Source organism: Budorcas taxicolor, chromosome 21, assembly GCF_023091745.1.
Source record: "Budorcas taxicolor isolate Tak-1 chromosome 21, Takin1.1, whole genome shotgun sequence".
NCBI classification, from domain to species: domain Eukaryota; kingdom Metazoa; phylum Chordata; class Mammalia; order Artiodactyla; family Bovidae; genus Budorcas; species Budorcas taxicolor.
This window is the reverse complement of record NC_068930.1, coordinates 37,787,034-37,803,090: the sequence shown is the minus strand read 5'-3', so window position 1 is coordinate 37,803,090 and position 16,057 is coordinate 37,787,034. Positions and strand designations below refer to the sequence as shown.

At 39.6% G+C, this 16,057-nt stretch overlaps 1 protein-coding gene across 1 annotated transcript in view; it reads right to left on the bottom strand.

Annotated features, from left to right (window-relative positions):
* The window catches only part of EDC3 (enhancer of mRNA decapping 3), a 53,136-nt gene that overhangs the window by 20,776 nt on the left and 16,303 nt on the right, over positions 1-16,057 (bottom strand). Inside the window, exons 2-4 of the mRNA XM_052659567.1 lie at positions 12,727-12,937; positions 9,158-9,477; positions 228-563 (exon numbers count right to left, since the gene is read on the bottom strand). Coding sequence (XP_052515527.1) covers positions 228-563; positions 9,158-9,477; positions 12,727-12,890 — 820 coding nt within the window. The 5' untranslated portion in view covers positions 12,891-12,937. The remainder of the gene's footprint in view (positions 1-227; positions 564-9,157; positions 9,478-12,726; positions 12,938-16,057) is intronic.

The following is a 16,057-nucleotide window of genomic DNA, read 5'->3' as shown; positions in this document are numbered from 1 at the left end:
ATAAATGGATATGTAGAAAAATCAGCCCCCATCCCAATCGAGCAGTAAGCAGGATGATAACTTGGCCACAATCTCTAAAAAGACGATATAATGGGCCAATGAGCATGCCACTTAAGCCACTTCCTACTACAAGACTCTGACTCAGAATCTGCATCTCTCTGATTCAAGCACCAAAAAAAAGTGGGGCAGGGGTGAGGAATAGCCAGTGGGGTGTGGGGTTAACGTACCTGTGCAGAACTCCTTGCTCACACTGTGGGGCACTGTGATCCGACGGTAGACAATGGGCTCTGACTCCAGGATGTTCTCATCGTGGCGGTACCGAGCAGGCCTCTCGTTTGGGATGCCCCGGGAACGGGTACCACTTCTCCTCTCATAGGTATCAATTTCCTCAAACACAGCTGCCTTGTCAAAAAGGGCCAAGTTCCCCTCAAAATCAAAATCTGTGTCTGGGATCTCCTCAATATCATCCCCAAAACACTCATCATCTTTATTCTTCATCTGGCCATTCTTTAAGCCACTTTTCTTTGGAGTTGCCTGGTTTGGGTGCCTGCTACTAGATGACCCTGCAGAAAAAAACAGGGACTAAAGTCAGTATGCTCACACAAAGTGCTCCGTGGGGAACACAAATTACCACAAATCTCATGGAATAGTAGACTTCATAAAGTACCCAAGTAACAGTGAATATGAAATACACAGTACTCCTGAAAATCTGAAGTTCTGCCCTTCATAAAGGAATTGGTAATGATCAAGGCTTTTTTGACAACTGACTATATCAAAAAAGTGGAGGGCAAGAATACAGCAGTCTCTCCACACAAGTCCAGGTGGTCTGATTCTGAATGTCCAGCCATTGATTAAGAGAGAAATAACCAGAGTAAAAGAAGGCCAAGTCCTCGTAACTTGAAGTTCAAAGAAAGATTCTGTCCAACTGGCTCTGAATTCCATGCTTACCAAGCAAGCCATTTTCTGATTTTTTAACTCAGTCTCAGGCTAGACCTCAGGAGGAAGGAAATCCCTGGGTTTAGACAGATTACAGATCTTGAGACAGATATACATCTGCATATATATATATACATATATATACATCTATAAGTTGATGTATTCTGACTTTTAGGCCTGTGTTTAGATCTTCTGGTGACCTCTTTTCTTAAATTTTGTCACTCTGGGTTAGCAATTTCTGAACCATCAAATGATGACAAGGACCATACTGACGTAATCCTGTAGAGGCCACACCAAGGTGCATATCAACACCACAGCACTCAAGTCACTCTCTGTCTCTGAGACTCTGTCTGGCCACCACATGTCAGTCAACTACTCCTCCAGCAGCAAAGACCCCACAGAATTCTCCAAACCACGCCTTCCCAGAGAATCCTGAACTGAATTTATAGTTTGATCCCCATCTGACCACTCCAAAAGGATGAACCAGGTGACTGGTATGCCAAATGGAATCTTCAACATAGTCTGAATAAACATAATGTACTTCCTTTTGTAAGACTGAGCTCCTCAATTTTTAAAACACTCAAGTAGAGGTTGGGATGATCATGAGCAAACCCCCTCATACAGATCATCCCAACTATACTGCTCTAACTTCTCACAGCAACTCCCTTCTACCCAGTGGACCATGAGTCAGGAGACCTAGGACCTAGTTTCAGTTCTGTTATTAACATGTTATATAATCTTATATCTATCATTCAACTTCTCAATTTTCTTGTATGTAAAATGCTCACTGTGGTACCCCAACAGGGTTTCTAGTACACAGCAGTCCGTCAATAAATATTTAACGAATAAATCCACATCAGCAAGATTAATTACAATAATTATTCTGTAAGATGTATACTATGCATATGTAACTCATGTCTAAATCTTCCTCGTGCCAAATACTGATATGGAAAAGGGCTATGCTGGCAGTAAAGATGAGATTTAGGCCTCGGAGAAAAATCGAAGGCTGACCAAAATTATGAAAGGAAGGAAGAGTTGGCTGAGTCACTATAAAAAGCTGAGATTACGAACCACTGAGAGGCTTGTCGAAGTGTGGGTGAAGTTCTAGTTTCAATAATTTGACAAAAACATTTAATGAGAGCATTTTGTGTGCAACAGCTAAGTACCTGGAATACAGTACATAATCAAGACAAGTTACCCATAAGGAGGGAGAGATATAATAACTAAAATAAAATAAAATGACAAGTTTACATAAAGTGCTATAGAAGCACGGATGAGAAAACAGAGCTGGATTAGGAATGGGAGAGAACAAGCATGAAAATACACGGCCAGGATAACACCATTAGCAATATTTGCAAGCAAGGGAAGAAACAGAGAAAAAGTCCAGTTTGCGACTGTCATTGTACTGCCTCAATATAAAGTCAATATTATTAAATCAATATTAGGACATAGGTCTTTGGCCCAGTGGTCTCTCTCCAGTGGTTGTGTGCACACCCAGGAGGGCAAAGGACGACCCACTGATGACCCACAAAGGATGATGTGGGGAAAAGATATTGAGTATTTTATTTACTTTTTCTTCTAACTAAAAAGAGGAACTTAAGGCACAGATGGGAATCAGCACCCTTAAGAAGTTCCATACTACCCAGTCACTGGCAGTATTTGAGCTACCTGAGGAATGAGTAATGTTCCATAACAAGTAGATTTACATCAAAATGTTTAAACTGTTGTAAAATATACATAACATACAATTTACCATTTAAACCATTCTGAGTGTACAGTTCAACAGTATTAAGTACATTCATGCCGTACAACTATATACATTTTTAACTACTGAAGCATACAAAAATGAGTAAGTGGCTTTAAAAGATACCTTAAAAAAAAAAACTATGCAATAAAGATAATGCCAATAACGCAACCATAAGGGAACCAAAGAATGGCAGAGATAACACTTTCTCTATTCCTCTTACAGGCCTTCTTTAACCAGAGTGTTTTTAAAAATTAACCAGACCTAAGAAGATAGCCTCCAAAATTAAAAAATAAACAAAGTCATTCCAAACATGAAACCAATATGGATTCCCACTTCACCCTAAGTGTACACTCTTTATCATAACCCTGGGGCCAAATCCAGCCCAAACATCACCTGCTTCTGTGAATAACGTTTTATGGGTATATGGTCACATTTCTTTGTTTACATATTGTCTAAGGCTACAAAAACAAAGTTAAATGTTTGAGACAGAGACCTTATGGCCTATAAACCCTTAAATATTTAATATCTCACCCTTTATAGAAGAAGTTTGCTCACTCTGCTCTACATCATGCCTCTCAGAGGTATTTTCTCCAGCTAAGACTGCCATTAAAATTAAAAAGGAAAAATATTTTTTTCTTGAAATTAACTGAACTTAACCAGAATTCTCTGAATCTCTGTTTTACTCAAGGTGTTAAGTCTGTCACTTGTCATTCAGATCTGCCAGCCAGGACCACGCCTACACCATAAGCATACCAAAAAAAAACCACCTCTGATGAATTAAAAAATCAAAACAGCCACATCAAAAAACAAAAATGCCCAAACAAACAAACAGAACTCTAAAGAGGTTATAAAAGAAAGGGAAACCTGAGACTAACCTATGAGAGAGAAAGGGAACCATCAAAAACTATGCCAAGCATGCTGCGTGACTGAAAAGGACAGGAAGATGAAGTTGTCAACAACAATACAAGAGGGAGCATGAGGCAAGGATTTCAGAGGAAAGGCGTTCAGTCAAGTGCAGCGTGAACTGACATTAAACTGTCCTGAACCTATCTCAGTGACAGATGAAGACAAGCAATTAATCAATGGGAAAGAAGACAGGAAAAGCAGCAAAACAGGAGACCATTGGTGGCTTGACACAAACTACAAACGTAACTCACAAACCCACAGTTCTTACTTTAGAAAGCATCAGCTATTTTCTCATGTTCCCGCTGAATACAGAACTTCCATTCACTCATTTGACAGAGATACACTAAGGATCAGCTATGCTCCAAATGCTTTTAATAAAGCAGAGAGCAAAAAAAATAATTTCCTTCTAAGAGGAAATACTATGACATCACATATTAGCAAGAAAAAGATAAAGAGAATGTAAGGTAAATTAAAGGCAGGCTAACATGCTTAGTTGTCCCTTATTCTTCCCTTTCCTCATACTTTAAAAAAAATATTGGGAAGTCCTAGGGGAATAAACTATCTCAAAACTTGGCTTACTCACCCCAAAGGGCCTGGCTCTGTATTAGACTGGCCTTTGGCCCCTGGGAGAGAAAAGCACTTCCCTTGGAAAAGATAAACAGTGCTTCCCAGATTTCTTTACCTTTCAATTACCAGGGCCAAGTGTGTGTTAAGACTAGAGGCTGGCCGCCTTCCTGTGCCATTTTGCTGCCAGCCTTTGGCACAGGGGCTCTTTGGCCAGGATAACTTATAACAAATCCATTGTTGTGTAACACTCAGTGCTACTTATTTATTGGAGTTTGTCACACACATATTGTAAAGGGGAACTCTATCCTGCACTTAGCACGCTAAAAGGCACTTGAAGGTCAAATTACAAACGTTTTAGTGCCAGTCTCAATGGGCTTTATGAGGAGGTTCCTGAGAGTATCTAGTACCTTCTTTTCAACTCCCAAATTCTAGACCCTAGCAATCAATCAACCTCTTGGGTTCCAGCAGCAGCACCAGGGTTTTCAAGTTTGCTGGATATATGAAATGAAGCACATCCAAGGAGGTAATGAAGTCACATTAGGACCTCAGAAGGACCATGAAAACTTAGCAAAAAATAATCTTAGGACCTTAGATGGTGGGATCACTGTTACATTAAACAGACCACATAAGAGGACTTAAGAGGTTTCCCTCTGCTCTGTGGAACTAATGTTCCATTCACCTACTTGACAAATAATCAAGTGTTAGTTCAGCAATCACGGTTATAGAAACTATTCTTTATAACCACCCTCTCAACTCCCAACCTAAAAGAAGAGATTAAAATCTGCCCGTGCTAAATCTCTCATCAATGTTGGATTAGGTAACTAGAACCAACAAATCCTTCAACAACTCATTACTAACTTTGAGAGACAATTAAAAGCCAGAATTTATGAGAAATTATATTCTTATAGCTTTATCAATCTACTAGTCTTAACATCAATCTACACACACCAGAAAAAATCTGATTTATAGCTCTCAAATGAAAAAAATACTTAATCTCCGTTTCTCCATCAATGGAAAAAAACATTAATAATCTACAGTTATGGTGGGAAGAAACCAATATACTTCCTTGACATCCTTAAAATGCTACATAAATGCTAAATCAGTCAATTCCAAGCAGACCTTTCTTCTTATTTTACAGGGTTTGCTCATCAAATAAATAAATTTACTCTGCTTTCCATCACAAACCAATTCTGAGTCACATCCAATCACCGAACTCCCAGGCCATGGCCATCTTCCACAAAAATCTGGATTCAAAATAAATTTTTGGAAACAGAACCCAACATTTTACTGTTCATGATCTCTCTCTTTTCTTTTTTGTCCATGATCTCTTAACCTTATTTACATGCAGTAATAATCTAGGAAATGAGAATGGATCAAACAGCAAAAGCAAAAGAAGCATCAACTAACCAGAGTATACTTTTTACTAGATCAGAGTGACTTGTTAAAGATCAAATAAATTACTTGTTTTGAAGTTACCTGTACTCTTTCAAAAGAGTTGCTATAACTGTTAGTATCAGGGGAAAAAAGAAAAAGAAAGAAACTGATAGTTTCACCATACATCCAGCAATCATACTCATGGGTATTTACCCAACTCATCTAAAAAGTCCTGTCCACATAAAACCTGCACACAAATATTTACAGCAGCTTTGTTCATAATCACCAGAAGCTAGAAGCAACCAAGATGTCCTTCAAAAGGTAAATGGATAAACAAACTGTGTTATATCCATACAATGGAATATTATTCATCAATAAAAGGAAATAAGCTACCATGCCACAAAAAGACATGGATGAATCTTAAATAATGTTAAGTGAAAGAAGCTACTCTGAAAAGGCTATATACTGTGTGATTTAAATTATGTGATTAGAAAAGGCAAAACTACAGAGGTAGATGGTAAAAAGATGAGTAGCTGTTTGGAGGAGGGTTGCGGCAGGCAGTCAGGGAGGGAAAAAGGGAAGGACTAAATAGGTGAAACACAAGGAATTCTGCTTAGTATTGTGAAGATATTAGATATAAGATATGTATTTGTTAAAACCCACAGAACTTTTTCTAGAGTACAGAGTGAGCCTTAATATATGCAAAAGAGGGAGGAGTTTGGAGGATCCCCAGATGGGATGCAGAATGTAGGGAAGCAATCTGTTATAAACACATGAAACAAATCAATGAAGGGAATGGGGGTATACCTTAGGGTTAGTACCGTAATTCTGATGCGTATATTGGAATTGAATAATTTAAGTCAGATGGCAGATAGTATGGGTTTCTCACAGCTGGAGGGAGAGGTTACAGATGAGGAGGAGGCTAGAATGATCCATGTGGTAATGGATTAAACTTGGTCACATCATGAACTCATTTAGCTTAATCTAGTAGTGATGGTTACATATAGAAGTATTTATAGATATATGTATCTATGCTGGTTAAGTATACACATATATATTTTCCTGCTCTGTCAGCCTTTGAAAGGGTGACACCAGGTAGCAAGGAGCACACCTAGTACCTAGACAGCAGTTTGTAATGCCATTCTCCAATAAAAGGAGACAGGACTCCCTGGAGACATGGCTGAGTCTAGGGCTGGGGCAGGAAATATAGAAGATAAACCTGGAGCATCTTGTAGTGGTAGATAGTAAGGAAGTACTGGGGGAGGGGGAACCCATCCACAATGATGAGAGCATGTCCAAGGGACACAGGAGCCAACTGCAAGAGCTCACAGTGGCCAAAGTTGAAACAATTTGATTACCAAAATAAAGTGGCATTGAATTATAAGCCAAAGTGTAAAATAAACACTTGTAAGTCCCCGTTGTTGTAGTTCAGTTGCTAAGTTATGTCCGACTCTTAGCCACCCCAAGGAACTGCAGCCGACCAGGCTCCTTCTGACATGGGATTTCCCAGGCAAGAACACTAGAGCGGATTACAGTTTCCTTCTCCAGGGGACCTTCTCCACCCAGGGATTGAACCTACGTCTCCTGCATTGCAGGTGGATTCTTTACCGCTTAGCCACTAGAGAAGCCCTGTAAGTCCATACTGATAAAAATAAATAACTGAACAAATAAATGAGAAAGAAGAGACGTATCTCTAGTAGAGAAGAGTTCCAAGTAACTTATGTAGATAGTCTGCGTAACTCTCCACTCCTTAGGTGTGAGCTGCACATACTGACTTCAAAGAGAAATCTGACACACACCACCTCAATCAGGCAATCAACGTCAGTGTCAGAAGAAATACAATGTGGGACTTCCCTGGCAGTCCAGTGGTTAAGCATCCACCTGGCAATGCAGGGCACATCGATTCTACCCCTGGCCCAGGAAGATCCCACAAGCCACGGGGAAACTAAGCCCGTGAGCAGCAACTATGAGCCCACGTGCTGCAACTACTGAGGCCTGCATGGCCAAGAGCCTGTGCTTCGCAAGACAAGCCACCACCATGGGAAGCCTGCCCGAAGAACACGAGAGTAGCCCCCATGCTCTGCAACTAGAGAAAGCCTGCCTGCAGCAACAAGACCAAGGGCAGCCGAGAAAAAAAGTCGTATCATGCTGCCGGTACACACTACTGATATGGTGCAATGAAAATGACACTCTCTCTGTGTGTCTTCCTCCCCAAAACACATAACCTCAGTCTAATCATGAGAAAAAAACATCAAATACCAATTGAGGAATATGCTACAAAATATCTAACCAGTACTCATCAAAACTGTCTAGATCATCAAAAACAGTGAAAGTCTGAGAAACCGTAAGAGCCAAGAGAAGACAAGACTACTAAATGTAACGTGGCGTGCTGGATGAAAGCCTGTAACAAGGACATTAGGTAAAAACTAAGGGAATCTGAATAAAATATAGACTTTGGTTAATGTATCAAAACCGGTTCATTAAATGTAACAGATGTACCACAGTAATGTAAGATATTACTAATGGGGAAAATATGTAGGAAAAAATAATTTGAAAATTGCTAATGAAGATTATCTTCCTGCATGAGAGATTATAAACTGCTTGAACATTCAAACTTTTAACAAACAAGCCAATTTTTTGGTAAAGAAAAAAGGCGTTTTTTTTGTTTTGTTTTAAAGAAAGAATAAAGAAACAGAGAAGGTTAAAGTCTAAATGGGAAAAGTCATTTTCTACCCAAGCATTCTACAGTTTTTCAAAGGACAGAGAAGAATTAACAATTCAATTTCAGTCTCAGGTCAACTCAGATAGTTATTTAAGAAGCACTGAAGGAAAAGTGCCTTGAAATACCTTTTTTTAAAAAATTTTTCCCCCAAATTTCAATAGTTTATACTCATGGAAATCAGGCATCTTCAAAACTTAAAAAATTTTGGCTTCTGAAGGGCCACATAAATTTCTAGTGAATCTGTTATAATTCACTACTATAACACTATTCCAATAAATACGTTAAAAGAGCATACCTGACTCAGGGTGAATTAACTACAGTTCTGTAACAAGCAAACGGCACTCAACAATTTGCCAGTACCACACAGAACTGGGCATCCACACACATCAGTGTATGCTCTCCTTGGTGGACTGGCAGGGAGTGAACACAGTAAATTTAAAACTGTCAGTCTGTCAGAAACTGTAAGATCACAGAGATGTCTAGGCCCATCCCTTCCTCTCCTCTAACTGAGGATGGGAGGTAAACCACAAGAACAAAACGTATTCAAGAATCCCCTAGAACAGCCTGAATGCAGGTTCAACTCAGACATCACTACTACCACCATTTACCAGATCAAAAACATTACTTCTGTCTATGTGAACTCGAGCCAGATCACTGACACTTTTTGAAGAAAAGGAAGTGCTGGGAGAGGGCAAGGAGCAGGTGTGAGCCTCAACAGCTTATTTCCTTTCCCTTTAACATCTTGAGGAAATAGCACCGGAGTAAAAGAACCATGCTATATTTTTGCGAAACCCTGCCAGGATCTTTTTTTATTAGAGTAATAAAGGACTTATTTAAAGAACAGCAGTGGATAAGTGGACATGAAACATCAAGCTAAGAAAACACATTAACTTAATCCAACTTACAAGAGTTGTGCCGACGACGGAAGCTTTTGGACTGACTCAAGGATTCCGTGTGCCTGTCCACATAGCTCTTTGAGCACTGTTGCTGCTGGGGAGAGATGGCAACATCTTGGCTCTTCACATCTGTCCTCTTGGGGATGTTCTGAGGGACACTGCTCGAAGAGGCTGGCTTCTTGACCAACTTGCCTGTGCCATTTTGATTGATACCAACTTGGCAACCAACACCAGAGGAGCCTAATTCTGTCTGATGAAGATCTCCAAAATGTTGGGTTTCTCCAGGGCCTGGTATCTCCAGAATTTTTAATTCTGTAATGTCACCTGCCCTGAAATACATAAAAGAGTCCAAGTCTCAAAACTAAAATAGTGATAACGGTGATGAAACTGAGATCATCAGCAACAAGCCACACCTTTGGAGGGCTTCATTTCAATGAGTCATCAAAGGCAAAACCAAAAAAGATGGCGGCGTGCTTAAAGACTTAGCCACCAACATTCAATGGACACAGCACTGACCTTTAAAAGAGACCTATTGTTATATCGTATACTAATGCATGTATATGGAATCTAGAAAGATGGAACTGATGAACCTATCTGCAGAGCAGCAACGGAGACACAGACATTGAGAACAGGCAATATGGATAAGGCTGAGGCGGGGAGGGAGGAGGGTGTGATGTATGGAGAGAGTAACATGGAAACATACATTACCATATGTAAAACAGAGAGCCAATGGGATTGTGCTGAATGACTCAGGGAACTCAAACCGGGCTCTGTAACAACTAAAGGGGTGGGATGGGAAGGGAAGTCGGTGGGAGGTGCAAGTGGGAGGGGACATAGGTAAACCTACGGCTGATTTATGTTGACATTTGGTAGAAACCAACACAATACTGTAAAGCAATTATCCTTCAATTAAAAATAAATAAATTTTTTAGAAAAGAAACAAAAAATAAATTAAAAGCTTAGAAAAGGAAAACAAAAAAGAGACCTATTGTTAAGGGAGTGGGAGACGGATGGACTGGGCATTTCAGGTTAGTAGATACGAACTATTACATATGGATGGACAGACAACAAGGTCCTACTGTATAGCACAGGGAACTATAGTCAATATCCTGGGATAAACCATAATAGAAAAGAACATAGAAAAGAATGTGTGTGTGTTACTGAGTCACTTCGCTGTACAGCAGAAATTAACACAAACATTGCAAATCAACTATACTTCAATAAAGAGACCTATTGTTCATCATAAAACCATCATTAATATCTTAGATTTCTAGAATGCTTAATGGCTTTTTTCATTCATTTACCTACCTGCTCACTCAAAAGGTATACACAGAGTACTTACTATGTGGTAACCACCGTAGTAGAAGTGGGGTATATAAAGACGAAAAGTAACATATGCTCACACAGAACTCGAAGTCTGTTCAGCAGAAAATTCAAGTAGGTAATCAAAAGTGTTGAATACTATGACAGAGGTGTGTAGTGGGGACTAGAGCCTCCCAGAGCAAAATACATGTTAGTCAGTTAGAGATAGATGAAGCACTTAAGCCAAGTCTGGTTGGGGGGGGAAAATAAGAGTTGGCCAAGCAGAGTATGGGAGGGAAAGGGGCACCTTAAGCCAAGGCTCAGAGACTGAGGCCATGTGAGGAACTGCAAACGTTACTGTTGTTAGTGTAAATGTTATAGCGTTACTAAAGAGACAAATGCTTGTAGAGGGCCATCAGGAGGTAAGGCTGAAGAGAAAATTAGGGATCAGATCATAATCACACTGGGTTTTTCTGGTGTCTATAAGAACAGTGAAGAAACTAGAGGCAGGGGCACCAGCTAGGAGATGAGGCAGAAATAAGAGGGGATGTATAAGATCATGGCATCTGGTCCCATCACTTCACGGGAAATAGATGGGGAAACAGTGGAAACAGTGTTAGACTTAATTTTGGGGGGCTCCAAAATCACTGCAGATGGTGATTGCAGCCATGAAATAAAAAGACGGTTACTCCTTGGAAGAACAGTTATGACCAACCTAGATAGCATATTGAAAAGCAGAGACATTACTTTGCCAACAAAGGTCTGTCTAGTCAAGGCTATGGTTTTTCCAGTGGTCATGTATGGATGTGAGAGTTGGACTGTGAAGAAAGCTGAGCGCTGAAGAATTGATGCTTTTGAACTGTGGTGTTGGAGAAGACTCTTGAGAGTCCCTTGGACTGCAAGGAGAGATCCAACCAGTCCATTCTGAAGGAGATCAGCCCTGGGATTTCTTTGGAGGGAATGATGCTGAAGCTGAAACTCCAGTACTCTGGCCACCTGATGCGAAGAGTTGACTCATTAGAAAAGACCCTGATGCTGGGAGGGACTGGGGGCAGGAGGAGAAGGGGACGACTGAGGATGAGATGGCTGGATGGTATCACTGACTCGATGGACATGAGTCTGAGTGGACATCAGGAGTTGGTGATGGACAGGGAGGCCTGGCGTGCTGCGATTCATGGGGTCGCAGAGTCGGACACGACTGAGCGACTGAACTGAACTGATACAGCAAGTGACAATGCAAAGAGGGAAAGGAGGATGGAACCAAAAAAACATTTGGAATCCAAAGAATTTGGTGACTAACTGAACATGAAGATCAAGAGAACAAAGAATTCATTATGATTCCTAAGTTTCTAACCTGGGTGAAAGGTGTCCTTAGTCAGGGAAATATAGTGGACTAGTGGCAAATGCAAGGTGTGTGCGCTAAGGGGAGGAGTGTTTTTACTATGGGAGAGGCCTGGGAAAGTTAGAAAGTGATGAGAAGAGAGACAGTATAAAGGTTCAAAGTGAAGACACAAAAGAAAAGGGGTAGGGTCTCAAAGGATACAGAAAATGATAACACAAAGCATATGTGATAAGGTTAGCCTTGAACACAAAGGGTATACCTTCTGTGAAGACTTCAGAGGAGGTAAGCAATAAGGAGGGATACACACCTACAGAAAAGGTTAGGTCTGGGTGTTGTGTAGGAAGTCAAGGAAGCTCTCGCCAGAAAGTGTTTTTTTAAAAAAACGTTAAGAAAGGAAGGTTTCTGTGAAACTTGTGAAAAGAGGGATGTGAAGACAACATCTAAGCTTGAGATCTGTTGGCAAACACTAAAGAAAAAATACATTCCTATAGCTAAGGACTTTAGCTACTAGTTAGAGTGTGTCTCTGGAGATAAATTATAATACAAATCTACAAAGAGAGATAGTTATGTGGGGGAACGGGAGGGGGGAATCAATAAAGGCCTTACATATAAGAAAGAACAAATACAAAACTGAAAAAGGAAATCTGAAACCGTAAAAGAAAACAGAAAGATGATTCTAAATCTGACACATTTAAATATAATATTCCATGTCTGACAGAGATTAAAAAAAAATGTTTCACAAACCCTGAATCATCAGCTGAAAGCTAATCACTACACAAAGTCTGCTGAAACAGCATCAGAACTAGAAGATCTAAGGTGGTAAAATCTACCCCCTGACAAAAGTAGTCCTAAGCAAGAGAATATTTGCAATGAGACCTAGGTCAAGCTCCGCAGGTCACCAGACTGGATTTGAAGAGTCAGTTAGGACACTCACCTGAAAGTGACTTCTGGCACAAGGCACTTCACTCCATTGTGGAAAGGCCGGGTGAGAGAAATCGTCTGGCTGACCTGATCCACTGCTGACACTCTTCCCTGATAGACACCCAAGCTATCTCCACAGTTGATGGACACAATACTACCCAGCCAATCTGTAGCCATGTTTCAGATGTGAGATTTCCGTGGAGAGAAGGAATCATGCAGTGTACCTTGAGAAACAGACAAATCTCCAGTAAAATTTAGCAAACATTGTATCAGGTTATATAATAGTTGCTGCTTAATAACACATATTCTATCACAACCTTAACTGAGGTAATAAAGCATTAAAAATAAAGCTTTTTTCCCCCACTAGGAGTAAGCATACTGATGAATAAGCAATATCATTACATATATAGTTCTTTTAAGTACTTTCAACCATATGTACTAGCTACTTACCTAGACATAATTTCCATGATAATAAAAAATCCTCTACAAAATTTATTTTGAAAGTTGACTGAAGGCATTACAGAACACTAAACCTAACAACTACGGGACATAGACTCTTTTCCAGTTCGCCAACATATGCTGGGCCTTAAACTAGTATCAATTCATTTCAAAGGACTCAAATCTGACAGAGTATACTTTTTGTCCAAAACCAGAATTAAATTTGAATTCGATAATAAGATTTTTCAAATCTCTCCAAATAACTGTAAATAGAGCAAAACATCTCTACATAACCAATGAGTCAAAGAAGAAATCAAAAGGACAGTTAGAAAATAGTCCAATGTTTGGGAACGCATGTACACCCGTGGTGGATTCATGTCAATGTATGGCAAAACCAATACAGTATTGTAAAGTAAAATAAAGTAAAAATTAAAATTAAAAAAAAAAAAAGAAAAGAATCCAAAGTCAAGGAAAATGAAAATAGAACACATCAACATTTGTGGGATATGCTTAAAAAAGTGTTTGAAAAGAAATTTATATATTTATATTTTCTAATATAAATGCTTATGTCAAAAAGGAAGAAAGGTTTAAAACCAATGATTGAAGCTTCCATCTTAAGAAGCTAGGCAAAACGGAGCAAATTAACCAAAGGTATTAGAAAGAAACCAAAGAGTAGAAATCAATGAAATAAGAAACAAGAAAAATACGCAAAACCAAAGATCTGTTCTCTTGAAAATATCAATGAGGCTGATAAATCCCTAGCTAGAATAACCAAGAAAAAGAGAGAGAACATATATCGTCAATGTCAGGAATGAACAACAGGACATTACAGGCATTAAAAAGATAGTTTTATGTCAGTAAATTTGACAACTCGGATGAAACAAAGAAATTCCTTGAAAAACAAGTTACCAAAAGTGATACAAGTGTAAAACAGACACAATCACTAACACAAAAAAGCTAGAAATAGATCCATACAAATATGCCTAACTGATTTTTGACAAAGTGGAAAAGTAATTCAAAGGAGGTAATGTAGTTTTTAACAACAAACGGTAATGGACAAAAATTACTGGAACTGATAAAACAAATTCAGCAAGGTGACAAGATACAATTAACATACAGAAACTGGCTGCATTTCTTTACACTAATAGTGAAATATCAGAAAGGGATATAAACAGACAATCCTTTTTAAAAATCACATCAAAAAAGATTAAAAATAAAAACTTCGGAATAAACCTCATCAAGGAAGTGAAAGACGCTGAGAACTACAGAACACTAATAAAGGTAACTGAAGATGATTCAAAGAAATGGAAAGATATCCCATGCTCTTAGACTGAGAGAATTCATATTGTTAAAATGGCCATAATTATCCAAAACAATCTACAGATTTAACGTGATACCTATCAAGTTACTCATGATATTTTTCACAGAACTAGAACAAACAATCCTAATATTTATATGGAACCATCAGTTCAGTTCAGTCACTCAGTTATGTCAGACTCTTTGCAACCCCATGGAGTGCAGCATGCCAGGCCTCCGTGTCCATCACCAACTCCCAGAGTTTACCCAAACTCATTTCCATTGAGTCGGTGATGCCATCTAACCACCTCATCCTGTTGTCCCCTTCTCCTCCCGCCTTCAGTCTTTGCCAGGATCAGGGTCTTTTCCAGTGAGTCAGTTCTTTGCATCAGGTGGCCACAGTATTGGAGCTTCAGCTTCAGCATCAGTCCTTCCAATGAATATTCAGAACTGATTTCCTTTAGGATGCACTGGTTTGATCTCCTTGCAGTCCAAGGGACTCTCAAGAGTTTTCACCAACACCACAGTTCAAAAGCATCAATTCTTCAGCACTCAGCCTTCTTTAGAGTCCAACTCTCACATCCATACCTGACTACCAGAAAAACCACAGCTTTGACTAGACAGACCTTCGTTGGCAAAGTAATGTCTCTGCTTTTTAATATGCTGTCTAGGTTGGTCATAACTTTTCTTCCAAGGAGCAAGCATCTTTCAGTTTCATGGCTGCAGTCACCATCTACAGTGATTTCGGAGTCCAAAGAGAATTAAGTTTGTCACTGTTTCCATTCCTTCCCCATCTATTTGCCATGAAGTGATGGAACCAGATGCCATGATCTTAAGTTTTCTGAATGTTGAGTTTTAAGCCAACTTTGTCACTCTCCCCTTTCAATTTCATCAAGAGGCTCTTTAGTTCTTCTTCGTTTTCTGCCATAAGGGTGGTGTCATCGGCATATCTGAGGTTATTGATATTTCTCCCAGCAATCTTGATCCCAGCTTTTGCTTCATCCAGTCTGGCATTTCTCATGACGTACTCTGCATATAACTTAAATAAGCAGGCAACTGCAGCCTTGACATATTCCTCTCTCAATGTGGAACCAGTCTGTTGTTCCATGTCCAGTTCTAACTGTTGCTTCCTGACCTGCATATTTCCTCAGATTTCTCAGGAGGCAGCTCAGGTGGTCAGGTATTCCCATCTCTTTAAGAATTTTCCACAATTTGTTGTGATCCAAACAGTCAAAAGCTTTGGCATAGTCAATAAAGCAGAAATAGATGTTTTTCTGGAATTCTCTTGGTTTTTCGATGATCCAACAGACACTGGTGATTTGATCTCTGGTTCTTCTGCCTTTTCTAAATCCAGCTTGAACATCTGGAAGTTCACAGTTCACGTACTGTTGAAGCCTGGCTTGGAGAATTTTGAGCATTACGTTGCTAGCGTGTGAGATGAGTGCAATTGTACAGTAGTTTGAGCATTCTTTGGCACTGACTTTGTTTGGGACTGGAATGAAAACTGACCTTTCCCAATCCTCGGGCCACTGGTGAGTTTTCCAAACTTGCTGGCATATTGACTGCAGTACTTTCACAGCATCATCTTTTAGGATGTGAAACAGCTCAAC